This window comes from Lagopus leucura, unplaced genomic scaffold (genome assembly GCF_019238085.1).
Source record: "Lagopus leucura isolate 7727_CA_CO unplaced genomic scaffold, USGS_WTPT01 Super-Scaffold_100048, whole genome shotgun sequence".
Classification (NCBI taxonomy): domain Eukaryota; kingdom Metazoa; phylum Chordata; class Aves; order Galliformes; family Phasianidae; genus Lagopus; species Lagopus leucura.
Genome location: NW_024962294.1, coordinates 1,169,179 through 1,183,666, shown reverse-complemented (window position 1 = coordinate 1,183,666; position 14,488 = coordinate 1,169,179). Strand labels below are relative to the sequence as shown.

The 14,488-nt window shown below is 42.9% G+C and overlaps 1 protein-coding gene across 4 annotated transcripts; it reads left to right on the top strand.

The window, feature by feature from the left end:
• The first annotated feature begins 7 nt into the window (after nucleotides 1–7).
• Nucleotides 8–13,159, top strand: CLSPN (claspin). Of its 4 annotated transcripts, none has more exons than XM_042885056.1 (25): nucleotides 8–30; nucleotides 638–779; nucleotides 1,243–1,691; nucleotides 2,062–2,235; nucleotides 2,584–2,673; nucleotides 2,900–2,972; nucleotides 3,193–3,301; nucleotides 3,757–4,292; nucleotides 4,813–5,004; nucleotides 5,722–5,900; nucleotides 6,435–6,637; nucleotides 6,815–6,879; nucleotides 7,298–7,470; nucleotides 7,841–8,001; nucleotides 8,098–8,324; nucleotides 8,553–8,667; nucleotides 8,740–8,818; nucleotides 9,129–9,220; nucleotides 9,694–9,858; nucleotides 9,955–10,076; nucleotides 10,153–10,280; nucleotides 10,463–10,574; nucleotides 11,227–11,309; nucleotides 11,534–11,695; nucleotides 11,903–13,159. In XM_042885056.1, exons 1-25 carry the CDS (start codon nucleotides 10–12, stop codon nucleotides 12,014–12,016), a joined length of 3,966 nt encoding a protein of 1,321 aa, XP_042740990.1. In that variant the 5' UTR covers nucleotides 8–9; the 3' UTR covers nucleotides 12,017–13,159. The 4 variants fall into 4 exon arrangements, with proteins under 4 accessions (XP_042740990.1, XP_042740989.1, XP_042740987.1 ...); XM_042885055.1 differs by having other exon boundaries at nucleotides 7,268–7,470; XM_042885053.1 differs by having other exon boundaries at nucleotides 7,265–7,470; nucleotides 8,556–8,667.
• Nucleotides 13,160–14,488: the final 1,329 nt, after the last annotated feature.

Genomic DNA, 14,488 nt, shown 5'->3' with positions numbered 1-14,488 from the left:
ATCCGGGCCATGGCGGCTGCTCCCTCTGAGGTGAGTTCGTACCGTTCCGCACGTTCGGCTGGCGGCTACCGGGGGCCTCGCAGCTCCCGTGACCGCGACGCGGTGGAGGGTTGGGATGAGCACCGAGCGAGACGGCGGCGCCTCCTCAGCTGCCTGTGAGCTGACTCAGACCGCCGACTCCCCGCCTCGCTTCAGAACTGCACTTCCCAGCATGCCCAGCGGCGGCGCTCTCTTCCGCCTCGCGATGCACTCTGGGAAGCTCATAGCGGCCTATCTCCGCGCGCGCAGGAGGGAGGGGCGGGGTCTGGCCTGGCAGCGCAGTGCACGAAGGGAGGGCGCGCGGGCGGTGCCGCCGTTCGGATGGCGCCTTGTGCCTTCTTTGAGGCGCGTCCCTCACAGGGGGGATCGGCCTGAGCGCCGTTTGCCTTGTTTTGTCTGTGTGCGAGGTCACCTGAAGCATATTTAGATACCAATAAAGATTGACGGAGTGTATCAATAAGTGTATAAATAAATGAGTGCCAATAACGCGTGTGTGATCCTATGGAAGAGCTCAGCCAAGGCCTCGGGGTGGATTTAGGCCCCAAGAGCCGTTCGTGTATAAACGCGGTGCTCAGGAAAGCTGTCCTTTGCTTTGTAGCTGCAACCAGAAGAGCTGGATGTGGCTGTGCTGAAGGCCCACGGCAGCGACTCAGGCAGTGACTCAGACAGCGGGCAGGGCAGCGCTGAGCCCCTTTCACCGGGCCGGCCGTCCACTGGCACCGTGTGCCCCCAGGATGCAGGTCTGTAATGGGGCTGCCAGACTTCACACAGGGCTGCCTGGGTGGTGGGGATCTGCTGGGCTGCTGTACAAGGCTAAAGTGCTGCTTTTGTTGCTTAGGATGTGGCCAGAGAGCTGCAGAAAAGGGGGTTTCGAGGTATGGAAAGGGAAGTGGTAAACAGGCTCATTTCCTTCCTTTTTATGGTTTGCTTTACCAACTATGGTTTTATTATTTCAAATTACTGATTTATCAGTGAAGGATTTTCAGTTTTGCCTTTTTTTCCAGCCTTTTGAAGAGGCTGGAGAGGTGGATTTTGAATATTTGATTTCATGCTGATACAACCGATGTCAACGGTTACAGTCATTGACATCTATAAAATTTAACATTTGTAGCTTTATACGTAACCAATTGCTTGTTAATTAACCAGTGGAATGTACTTTTCCATAGCACACATCGCTTCTTTTCTTTTAATATAATTTGTCAGATTCAGAAGAAGAGATTTTTGTAAGCAGAAAAGCAAAAGGCAAGAAGGTGCTTCAGGACAGCGAAAGTGAAGATGGAGAGGATGGTGACTGTTCTGTGCAGAATGACACTCTGGGTGGAGACACAGAAAATGGAGAGGAAAAAGAGGTCATTGCCCAGAAAAACAAGAAATCTCGGATTCGCCAGGCTCTGCTGGACAGCGATGACAGTGACACTGGTGACAATTTGCAAATTGAGAATCTTGACACGAGCAGGAAGTCTGTCTTGTCTGAGAATGAGCTGAGAGAGGAGAGACCACTGAAATCTGGGAAAAAATCCAGAAAGCATAAACACAGTCTTGAAGACGAGGCAGCTGAAAAATCTGTAGGAAAACCTAGAAGAAGAAAGGAGAGGGAGAGAAGAGCCGAGTCCATCAAACAGCTTATAAAAGAGAAGAAGCCAAGCTCGGAGGTACATGCTTTGGGCAGAAAATCTCAGATGCTTTCTGCATTAAATTACATGTTTAACAGTATTATTATTTTGTTTCAATGCTTCTGCATCCTTTGTGTCCTCATTACTACAACAGATAGGGTATGGTATCCACAAGGACTATTGAGAGTCCTGTGTATTTTAGGGAACGCTGCTCCATGAATTTAGTTCATCCGTTCTGCAGTGCTCTGAAGTGAACATGCCTGGCTTACAGGGCACGGCAGATTCTTGGCTAAGTTTGGCATACACTTTTTCTAAGTTTCCTTGAGATCTGTTGACAGTAATCTTAAATGCAAGTCAAAGAACTGAAGAGGAAATCCTGGAACAAATAATTCAAATATTTTCTTTTTAGGGCCAGCAGGTGGATGGTGGTGAGAGGTTTCCTTTTAATGACAGTGGGTGTCTTCTTGATGACAAAGAACTTTTCGATAATGGCTTAGAAGAGGAAAACGATTCCTTCCCAGGGGATGAAGAGTCAATAGAGTCAATACGAGCAGCAGTGAAAGAGAAAATAAAGAAATACAAGGTATAGCAACATAACATTGTTGGATACTAGCAGGAAGCATTTTATTTGAGCATACGTGAAACTGTTTGACGATTGTACTTTTTACAGTTGTTTATAACAGGGTAAAATAGTCCTCAGGTTTTTGTTCTTTAAGGTAGAGGAAAGTGGTATTGGAAAGTTATAAGGCTACAGTAGAAGCTTTGGAAATCTGCCATAGTGTTACACAGGATTTGTGCTCGTTGGTGAGAATGTGTGCAGATCCTGTTTTGGTGACAAGTTATGATTCTGTGATCATGTATTTTCACCTGTTTGTCTTCGCTGTGCCTATCTATCTATCAAACAAATGGATCTCTCCTTTATGCACTGCAGAACAAAGAAGGGCTTTCTGAGGACCAAGGCTACAAACATGTCTTTGATGATGATAATGAGGAACGTGCATTAAAAGAACCAAAAAGGAAGGTGAAGTATTCTTCTGTTGTTTGTTGCAGTTACTCAAACCATTGGGAGCTTTTTGTGTCTTATCTTTTCAATGCTATCTGATGTTTTTGTTGGTTTGCTGTTTTGCTATTTCATTTAGTTGTTTTGTGCTGCCTCCTTGTAACTTGAAAGAGGAAAAACAGCTATTCAGAGAATAGAGAATCCCAAATTTTCCATTCTGACTTCAGATTTCTTTTCTTTTCTTAAGGAGCGGAAAGCAGCAAGGTTGAGTAAGGAAGCCATTAAACAGCTACATAGTGAGACCCAGCGGCTTATTAGAGGTACAGCTGAATTTTTTTTTTAGTATGTAGTGGGATTTAAACTAGTAAGAAATTCAGGGGAGAAACAGAAAGGATTTGTCTGAAAGAACAGATCTTTCTTTTACCTGGCATTAGTTATTAAGGGTTGAAGAGTAAAAGACTGTTTTTAATCAAGGACCTTTTTAAAGGTATAAATGCCTGAGATGACTTCGATTTTTCTTGCACCTTGTTTCTCTGGTAGAATCATCTGTGTCTCTCCCATACCATATGCCTGAGGCCAAAAGTGTTCACGAATTCTTCAAGCGTAGATCTCGACCAGTGTATGAAGGAAATGCCATGGCATTGCTGAAGTAAGGACTCAAACCTTCCTCATGTATTTTCATAAACATTTAGGATATCCCAACTTAGCTTCTGGGGGATGAGCAGACTTTCTTGTGGGCTACAGGGCTGTCTCACGTGCACGCCTGCTTTTTGTGCAGTCACTGTTGCTGGTGAGCCTTAAAAAGAAACTACTGCTTTTTTCTTAGAGTCTTCTGATGCAATAAACATCTGGAAATACCTTGTTTTGAATAACATGTAGTAAAATACTCAGGTAGGTGTAAAATCTGTTAGGAATTTGTTTATATAGAACAGTGTAGAGAAATTGTACTATGCTTTTCTCAAAATGAAGTTTTCCAGACTTTTATCCTTCACCTTTTCTTACGCATCAATGAGAGGAAATTATTTTCTTCTCTCAATTTGTTCTCAGCCTTTCCTCTCCTTTCCTGATAGCCATAGATGATGTATTTCTTCCTGCCTTTGTTAGGTCCACTAAATATCAGTTCACCCTAAATGAAGAGGCTGCAGGCATGAAGACCTCAAGCACAGATTGCAAAGATGGGCCAACAGAAGGTGATCAATCAGCAGCTAACGAGCCAGAAGCAAACCTTGGTGGAGACATGGATACTGCTGCCAGAGATCCTCTCCTTGGTGTGGGGGAGAACTTGACAGGAGACTGTGCTGAAAAGTCTGGAAAGAACAATGATGATTCTCATAGTGCTGTAACAACTGCCAGGGAAAGAGAGGAACAAAAATCAGTCCTAAGCACCAACTGCAGTGAACAGAAAGAGAGTGAAATTCCTCTACCAGTTGGAGGCAGTGCTGTTGAGCAAAGAGATGAAACAGCACCAGGCCTGGGAAACAACCAACAGGTGGGGCCTGGGTTGGCAGCACTGCCTGAAAAAGTGAAGAAGTCCAAATTGGAGAAACTCCGTGAGCTGGGAATCGATTTGACCATCAAGCCAAGAATCTGCTCTGGCAATGAATCTTTTATAAACCTCGATGAATCTGAGTTGAATAAAGGTATCACTTTTATTTTTGTAATACTGTCAGATCTTCTGAAGTATGCAGAGCGAAGCTGAATTTAAAAGGAAAACTTCTTGAGAAATGTTCAGGTTCAGAGCAGAGTCAGGCATGTTTTCTTACCAGTATAGATGTGTTTCCTTTAACTGATGCTGGAAAGGGAAATTCTGATTCCTTAATATTCACATGCTTGAAGGAATGCTTACCCCAGCTCTTTGTTGATGAGCCATTAGTCTTAAATATATTTGTTATCAGAAACTTAGAGATTCCTGGTGGCTGGAAGTGTAGAGTTGAGTTCTTGTGAGTACATCATACTCAGTGGGAATGTCATTTAGTACTACTTCTGCAAAAATATTCTGTCATGATTGATTATTAGTCAAATTGTTTTACAATTACCAAAATGTCTGAGGTTTACAGTTTTTAATTAATGCCTTCTGAAAAAATTTCAAGACCTGCTCTCGATACAAATTTAATACTATCAAATTCATTTAATTTGCATGCAATCAACATGTATTTAAAGATTTAGAAGCCTTGAAGGCACGTTTCTTGAAGCACACTCTTCAAACTTCGAAACCCAAAGTAGAAAGGACCATAAACATGAACATTATTCGTAAGGAAACCACAGCTGAAGGAAAGGAGGAACTAAAAGCAGACGTGGTGCCAGCAGTTTTAGCTGCAGAGAGCCTGGATGAAGCAGTGCACACAAAGCCAGGTCAGTTTGGGGGTTGTGATGATTGATTGGAAATCACTCTCTATTTTTTTTTTTCCCATGTTTCCCCTTCTTCTAATGCTGCCCACAAAAAAGAGATGAAGGAATGTTTTTCTAATGTGTGTCCTGTTGGTTTGGTTTGGTTTGGTTTTGAAGAATCTTAATAGGCCTCATAAATAGCACTGGTCAGTGTTGATCAGGTTGTCACAGTCAGATTTTTGTGACTGCTCTGAATTTCTCCCCATCTTTACCAAACTTTTACATAGCCATGTGTGCATGCTGTTCTCCCTTCTAAATGTAACTCTCAGGCTCCTTGTGAGCTATTCTTACTTCATAGATCTCTTGTGCTTCCTTAATTCTGTATTGCAGCTCCTAAATATATATATTTGCAAAGAAAAATATATGTGGAATGTGACTCTCCCAGTATCTATGAAAAGAAAAATAAATTGTTTGGGCAGTCCTATGGGCATGCACTATTTTTAGCTGCTCACAGTTATTTCATGTGCTATCTGCCCATGGAAGGCATTGTCTCTCTACATTGAATTTGTGGAAGCTAACTCTCCATCTCTTCCAGCTGACAAATCAATGAGAACATTTGCAAATGAGTCGGTTTTAAATAGCCTTGATATGTGTGTAGTGGCACTGGATGGGATGCTTGGAAGTGGCCAAGTAAAGGATTCAGTGTAGTGCATCTGATGTATGGATTCATTCATTGTCCAGGTGAAAAGCTGCAAGTGCTGAAAGCAAAACTGCAGGAGGCCATGAAGCTCCGCAGGACTGAGGAGCGCCAGAAACGGCAAGCGTTGTTCAAACTGGATAATGAGGAGCTGCTGGAGGAGGAGGAGGAGGAGGAAGAGATGACAGATGAGTCTGAGGAAGAGGAGGAAGGCGATCATGAGGTCTGTGTGCAACATATCCACGTAACCCACTCTTATTCTCAGTTCTGATTCTCCTCAGTGAAAGTAGGATCTTGTATACTACTACTGTTGGGTGATTGCCACTAAATCTCCTTAGAAAACACCAAAAAAACCCTATGGTTATCTTGTACAGATTTCTTAGTATTTTAAACTGAATTTACTAGTATTTATTTGCCTAAAAAGCATTAAAAGCTAACATGTACAACAATTTTTGGTGTCACTCATATAAATGTCTGGCCTTGTTCCTAGCAGTGGACAATTTCTATGGAATGTATGCATACCTGTCTGACCTGGGGTGGAGTTTGCCACAGATTTTAGTTTTTAGAGAGGGTCAGAATAATGTGCCCATTTTGAGCACTTCTGGACTGTCTCAGAGTCCAATGGGGTATGGAAGAACTGGGTGTCGCTCAGTGTTCTCCTCCATGTGTTAGAACACTGTCTCAAAAAACTTGCAGGAAGGGTGACAGCTCCAAGAATAACCACAGTGTATCTGCTGTATTTGGGGATGTTCTTTAGGCTGTGGAATCTCTGCTTGATGAGGCAGAGGAAGACAATGAAGATTTGGAAGAGAAACAAGTTGAAGACGGTGACAAAGAAACTGACAGAGAGTCAATTGATGGAGAAAAGGTGGAGCAATCTGCAGACTGTGCTTCTGTTCCCAAACTGCCTTCAACTGAGTCTACGTTGATGCTCTTCAAGGACAGCTCCTCCAAAATGGGGTAAGATGACAAAACTTGGAAAATTGTTCTTGAGCAATAGATATTTTAGATGTCATAGATATCATTATGATTATCTAATAGATCTTCTGATACCTCATTCCTTGCAATTAGGTGTGATAGCTAATGGCACTTAATCTCGTGTATGTTAACAAATACCTTTCATGTAATTAATTACAGGTACTCCCTTGCTGATGAGAAACACGAAAGTGAAGAAGCTGCAGACAAAGATCCTGCTAAGTTAGGTAAAGCAGAAGTGCTGTGTTAGCTTCATTTTTACTTTTTTCACGTGGCACATGCAGATATTTCTGTGTGGTGTTTGTTTCTGGCACTGCTCTGCTCTCATCAGCTGCGTGTTCGCATGGCGTCGCCATGGAAGTTAGGAATTAAGACTTAGGAGAGCATGGAAAAACAAAGAGGAAAGTAAAGTTCAAAGTAACGCTGGGGAAAAAAAATGTGAACAATCAAAATTCAGTCAGATTAAATTCAGTTTCCAAAAGTGCAGGAAAAAAATCCAAACTAAGCATAAAATCATGAACTCTTTGCAAGGTGTCAGTGCTGTGAAGTAGTACCTGGGGATTACTGGACCACAGAAGAGAAAATAAGCATTATGTTAAACTTTCTTTTCAGAAGATGATGATTCATTTTCTCTACCAACACCAGCAAAAGAGAATAGCCACAACAGCAGCTTTGAGCTGATTGGCTCCATGATTCCATCCTACCAGCCCTGTAACAAACAGACGTCGCGTGGAGGGAACTTTTTACCTGCAGCAGGAGGTTTCAGGTCACCTTCCCCAGGTTTTTTCAAAACAAGTTTTATCAGCTCTGCTTCCAAGGTGAGGCTCCTCCTCCTGGCTGTGTCTCATATGAACATGATGAATAAATGCATTTTATCCTGCCATGTTTTTGGAAAAAATAACACAAGGAGAAGGCATCTAGCCAAATGCAGTTGTATGAGTAAGATTTCAGGCAAGCAAACATCCCTGGAGTTTAAAATGTCTCTAAAGCCTCAAAGAGAAGATGCTGTAATCTGATTTTTGATCTCTGCTTTAAATATATTTGCACAGCATTTGACTTCAGCGCAACTTGGAAATCCTTAACTTCTTTTTATCCCTAAAAATATTGTAAATGTTTTATCTGGTTCTTGCTTTTGATTTCCAGGATTGCAAAGTAATTAATTTGTTTACTTTACCTTCTTTTGCCTAGAGCTCGGGAAAGATGTCTGAGCCATCTCTTCCCATAGAAGATTCCCAGGACCTGTATAATGCCTCTCCTGAACCAAAGAGTTTGTTTCCAGGGGCTGGAGAATCCCAGTTTCAGTTTTCTCTGGAAGATGACACCCAGAGCCAGCTGCTGGATGCAGATGGGTAGGTTACAGATGTAAAGGATGATATTTGGTGCCCTTTCACAGAGGTAGAACGTACAGGACAGCAAGATTTTGCTAACTGCAGGCTTTCTTTCAGGTTCTTGAATGTTGGACAACACAGAACTAAATACCAGTCCTCAAAGCACAGGCTGACTCTAGCCAGTATGGATGAGAATGCAATGGATGCCAACATGGATGAATTATTGGACTTGTGTTCTGGGCAGTTTAGCAGTCAAGCCGAGCACGTGCCGAGTACCAGCAGCAGCAAGAAACAAAACATGGAAGAACTGCTCCATCTTTGCTCTGGGAAATTTGTGACTCAGAGTATGTCCTGAATTCTGTCCCCAGCTCTGCTGCTGGCTGGGTTTCTGAGCTTTACACTAACACACGTTCCAGTTCTGGGCAATAACGCAGAACGTGGAACTTGAGAGACTTCTCAGAGCTGTGATAATTTGTTGGTGCATGCTGGCTGTCATTTCTAAGATGTTCTCCAACGTTCTAAAAGTTAAAGTGTATCTGTCTAGTAAGTCGTCACCTCACTGTTTTTTGTAGCAGATTCTCCAACGTGGGCATCATCAGTTTCTTCCAAGGCAGAAAAGGACAGCGACTTAGAGGACCCAATGGCAGAAGCACTGGCACTTTGTTCAGGCTCCTTTCCCACAGACAGGTTAGCATTATTCTTCAGGGATTTACAGAAGCTTGTGGTGGCAGTTGTCTCATTTCACTCATTTTCCCCTAGGGAAGAGGAAGATGAGGAGCACGAGGAGCTTGGTGACTTTCAGCTTGTAACAGATGACAATGCTTTTGAGAGTGAAGAGGTATGAAATGATAAAGCGAAGCAGAATGATGTGGCATTCTGACTCAGAACTCAGCTTATCATTTTTTAAATATATTTATCAATGCAAAATACAATGGCATCCAGAACAAGTTAATGGGAAAAAAAGAGAGAGCAATTTAGACCATTTAAAATGTCAACTTAAGATCCAGAATAGCATAATATTAACAAAGTAAATCTTTTTTAAGTTCCCTGCTGTTTTATTCTGTGTTTATGGACTGAAGGACAGAAGAAGCTGTCATTATAAAGCAATCCACTTTTAGATAAAACTTCATTTCCATAAACTCTCACAGGATGAAAAGAGTGGAGATGATGATGGTGAAGAAGCAGAAGTAAGTGACGAAGAAGAACTACTGAGACGTAGAGAGGGCTCGAAGAAAAAGCTGTAAGTGCCAGGGGTTGTTTTTGCACTGATGCTGCCAAACTGCACGGGTTAACAGTGCTGCTGGTTGGCTGGAGAGAATTTCCATTATAATTTCCATTACAGAGGGAAATGGAAAGGTCAGGATGAAAGCAGTGCAGGAATTTCTTCACCAAAATGGGGTCGCAGTGCATCGCTGTCATTTTCTAAGTCTTGAGGTCTTTATTCATTCTAGCAGGCAACACATCTTGGTGACAGTTATCATCTCACATTTGGCGAGCAATTGACAAGCAGTCTAGAGCATGACAATAATCTGGAGGTGTTGTGTGTTGGCAGGCTCGATATGTAAATGTGCAAGAACTTTCAGGTCTTATGAGTCATGATTTCTCTTTGAGAATATGTGCTGATCTTCCATCCAAAGATAGAGCTGACTTTCAGAAGACTTATGTGATAATAATTGATCTACCAAACTAAACTCTTCTACCATTCTTTGACAGCAAACTGGAGGATTTCATGGAAGATGAGGCAGAGCTGTCAGGAAGTGACGTGGGAAGTGAGGATGAGTATGATGGAGAAGACCTGAATGAATATGAAGAAGAGGTTATTGACGAGGACCTCCCTAACGAAGCGGAGTTAGAAAGTCAAGTACAGAAATTACACATGTCAGTGGCCACACTGGTGTTCGTTTGTGTGCGTGGCTGAGGTGATGGCTTAGAAGTGATGTGCACTGAGCCTCTGCCTTTTGTTTGCCCTGATAGGAAGGCAGTGCTTGATGCTGACAAGCGTGAGTTACGCCTGTACCAAGAGAGGTACCTCATTGATGGCGACCTGCACAGCGATGGGCCTGGCAGGATGAGGAGGTTCAGATGGAAAAACATAGGTGCCTTTCTGATCCGTAGATGGGAGATGGGATGGAAGCTTAGAGAGAAGATGTATGGGTTTTTTTCTTTTTCTAGATGATGCTTCCCAGATGGACTTGTTTCAGAGGGATTCTGATAACGAAGATGAAAATGAACAGTTTGATGAAACAGAAGTAAAATGGAGGAAAGAGAGATTTGAACGAGAGCAGTGGCTTCGTGAGCAGGTACCAGCAGGGCACCTCGTTCAGTTCTTTGTAGCATTACCAGATGTGGCATTCTGGAAAAAACCCCAGTCATAGATTGATCTTTACAGTGGAAAGACATGGCCTACTGAAATTACTGAATGAAGTGCTCATTCCTAATAAGAGCTCTTTCAATTTCACAAAATATCTTCTCTCTGCTACAGAAGGAAAAAAATAAAGAGCAGGAGGAGGAGGAGGAGGAGGAGGACATTGGTGAGGACAGTCAGTTCATGAAACTAGCCAAAAAAGTGACTGCAAAGTCCCTACAGAAGAGAGGTGGGCTTATCTTTTTTTTCTTTTTTTTACTGAAGTGACAACCAAAGAAGAGAGCTTAACTTCCAGTCATGGTTAGCTGGTCTCTAGGGAACCAGGCTGGGGATCAGCAAGCCCCAGTACCTTGTTTTCTTACACCAGCCCAAGGTTTTGTCATTTGAGCTTCAAAAAGATGAAGCATCAATCTGCAAGCTTGTTAGTAGTTGTGTGTACTTAAGAAGTACTTTGTTACCTCTGGAAAACAAGTGCTATGGAGTGAAAGTCAATTCCTCTGCATCTTTTAGTCTCATTCTTTGTCATCCTTTAAATCACAGATCTAAGTGACCTGTTTCCTAGCAGCTTCTCCAAATATCTGTGACTTAAGGAAAAACTGTAAGGTCCTGAAAATGCATTCAGGTTTTCCCCGATTGGAGTAAAAGCACGACTCTTTCAAGTGTGCAAAATTGTCTCAAAACCAAATTTTCCCTTCTAAATGTCAATACTGATTGCCAGAGCAATCTTACCAGCTGTGCAGCTCGTAGTGTAGCTCAGTGCAGCTTGTTGGGGTTTTTCTGTCTGCAGTATGTTGTCAATTCTAAATTCCTCCTTTTGATATCAAGTTGTATTCTTGCAAAGTAAGTTCATAAGCTGATGTTCTCCTGTTTGTGTCTGCTAGCAAGCCCTGCAGTAGTGGTACAAGATGCAAAGCTATTGCCCACGAACCCATTTGAAGCATTCAGACCTGCCAGTGACATCCAGGTTGGTATTGGTTCTGGAAGATGGCATTTCCAAACTGCATCTGTAGGACACTGGAGTCAGCTGAGCCTAGATTCCAGCTATGACTGGTTTGTAAGATAGAGAGGAAATAGTGGTAGCAATAACATTTTGGTACACAATATTCTTCTCTATTGAGGGTAATCTGCTGCTAAAAAGAGCTATCTTGTTCATGGGAGTGGTTAATGCAACATTTCTTTGTTCTTCAGATTAAAAATGGGTCTCTCTTGAACAGACCCAAAGATATCCTTCAGAAACTAGCAGCAATGTCAGATCTTAACCCAAATGCACCTCGGAACTCCAGGAACTTTGTGTTTCACACACTTTCCCCAGACAAGAATGAAGAGGCAAAGGAGAAATCAAAGCATCAGGTAAAGATTTGTGTACGATTGTGCTCCAGTTCTGCAGCTTATTTGAACATACAGACACCAAACACTGCCAGGCAGTTGGGAGCACCGCTGTTGGAAATATTCTCTGTGATTTCCTGCAGTGCAGCAATGTGATCTCACACCAAATAATTCTGTTGTAGTTAAGAATTTAATCTTGGAGTGCTTCACGTGTGCTCTCTTCCTCTGCAGGTGACAAAAAGAGGTCCTTCTGCAGCTATAACTTCTCTTGCCAAACGGCCCAGGGTTGACAGCACAGAGCAAACGAGTCGAAGCCGAAGCATATTCCAGTACTTGGAGAGCTGAATGTTTTTGTGTAGGGCCAGAAGTTACATCTTGTCTCTCTGTCAGTTGCAGGCTGATCTGCAAATCTCTGCCAGCAATCATCAGGAAGGTAAACAAACTGCTGTACGTTGTTCTCTCTGCTCCTGCTTTCTTCTTCCCAGTGCTTTCCAAGCAGTGGTCAGGTTTGTTCCCATTTCACTCAGCACTCCATGGCAATTGGGAGCACAAAATCCATGCTTGGTTCGGAATGAATGCAAACTTGGTCTAAGCATTAAGGGAACTTACACAGCTGTGAGGATGCTGTTCGTGTTTCAGTGTTACATTTTCATCTGGAAATGTGTGGTAGGTGTGATGCAGAAATGCTGCAGTTAGCTGGAGGCACAGATGAAGTATTTCTGCAGTGTTAGGTAAGAAGACAGCAGCGTTAATTACATTGGGATGCACAGAGTTGTTTGCACTTAGAGCACTAAGGAGCCATGGCTTCCTTCAGTGTGTTATTTTCTGTTAAGCATTTATTAGCTTCATAAGTTCAGAAGCTCTAATTTACATTTGTAATTTATGTATTTAAAAAAAAGGGCCCAGCCTTTCATGAGGCAGCGTGACAGGAATGTCTTCCACATTTCCTTTTCATATTCATACGCATGCATGTGAGTAACAGATGTGGGAGAGGAAAAGGAGATGTGGAGCTTTACTTCTTCATTTTTGCTTTTTTTGCCCAACTGAAAAGTGGTGGAAATAATCTCAGCCCTGATTTTCACCCACCCTGTGCTCTTCCTCACAAATAATCTGTTTCTGAACAGTGAGAATTGAAGAGCCCTCTCTGCAAGGAGGGGGTTGGAATAAAGATCCATTACTCACAGCCATTCTAAACAGTGTGAAAGAAACTTGAGGTGGAATATACAGCATTTCTGGCCTTTCTGAGGAAATGCTGAGCGTGTTGAAATTAGCTGCCATGTTATGGTAGCACAGTGGCCTGCTCTGTAGAACTAAAGGCAGCCTCACATCCTGAGGTTGCTTGCTGTCAGAGAATTGTGTGCATTTTGTAACTGAAGCATATGCCCAGCGTGTGTCGTGTAAAATATTTTACTGTATATTGTGTTTATAAAGAACTTTGGTACCAATTGCAGTGCAATTTCACAATAAAACAGGTTTTTAATGTACAGGATTTTACTTGGCTGTGTGCATGGGTTTGGTTTGTTTGTTTTTTTTCCCCAAAAAAATGTTAACCTCTGTTTTCTTCTGTGGTTGTTTTGTTTTTCTCCATTGCTTCTCATGTATCTCATGTATCCACAGCTGAGGCCATGGCAAGGAACAGCTGCAGTGCCACTGGAATACAACAGAACAACCCCCTGGTGTTTACTGGGGCATAAATTCTCAGATCCTCAAGTCTTTGACTTAGGTTGTCTTCTTAGGGCTAAGAACTCCATGCAAATACGTTTCTTTTTGCTGCTTCAGTGGTTTTGGTTTTGTTCCTGGATAAAACTAACTTCACCAGAGGCTCGAGGCCTGCCTGCACTGCTCAGACTTTGGCCTAAGTGTGGCATCTCTGTCCAGCCTGTCAGAATAGCTGGGTTTGGTTTTGTTTTCCTCAAATATCCCTTGAGGTTGCATGTAGAGCAAGGCTGGAATTCATTCCAGCTGGGCAGGCTGCTCCTGGCGATGCACATGCAGTCACTTGGCTTCTGTAGAGCTCTGTGTGAGCAGAAGCTGCTTTTCAATGGAAAACAACTCAGTGCTTTGTTTCCAGCTGCAATGGTAGCCTTGTGCCAGCTGAAAGCCCTCATACTGGGGCCAGAAGTGAGAGTGCAAAGGATGAGAGCAGTGCTGCACACAGGGGCCTGAGCTGCTGAGTGCCTCGAAGTCAGGAAATGAGGAACTGAAGGTGAGTTCAGAGGGGCAGCACAAACGTTTTGTGTCAGATGTCCTCTGAAGGACGGCGTGACTGAAAGGTTTCCTAATGTACAGTTAATTCTCTACAACAGTCGTTTGCACTGGTTTCTACGCTGTGCAAATTCAGCAGGTTTGCTGGACAGAAACGTTGAAAGCTGCAAAATTCAGCATCTTCTATTAATGTTGTCAATCTGCCCACCACTAGGGAGCAGCAAGAGAATGCTCTTCCCCGAGCAGAAGAGAAAGGGCTTACAATTAAAGCTCAAACTACACTCTGACTCAAAGGGGAATTGTTGCAGTTTTCCACGCTCTGTGATGTTGCGAAGAATTCAATTAGCCTCTTCCCTAATTAGACTTGTAATTGCTGCATTTTTGCATTAGAGGGATTTAAAAGCCCAGCTGAGGAAGAGCACCTTCAGAGGCTGTGCCACGGGGCTCTCGGTGTCCTGCTCAGCCTGCAGCAGCCGCAGAGCTGTTTGCTTTGCTGGCCCTTCTGGGGAGAGCTGACCTCCAGGAAGATTTTTTGCTTGGGTCAGAGCTGAGCAAAATACTATGAGGCCCAAAGAGCTCCAACATTGGCCCATATTCCATTGGAAGGCTTCT

Coding starts and splice junctions, on each gene's coding strand:
- CLSPN (XM_042885052.1), top strand. CDS start 10: ATGGCGGCTGCTCCCTCTGAG. Junction 6,880..7,264: donor CAAAGATCCTGCTAAGTTAG/GTAAAGCAGAAG, acceptor CTTTCTTTTCAG/AAGATGATGATTCATTTTCT. Junction 10,077..10,152: donor GTTCAGATGGAAAAACATAG/GTGCCTTTCTGA, acceptor TTCTTTTTCTAG/ATGATGCTTCCCAGATGGAC.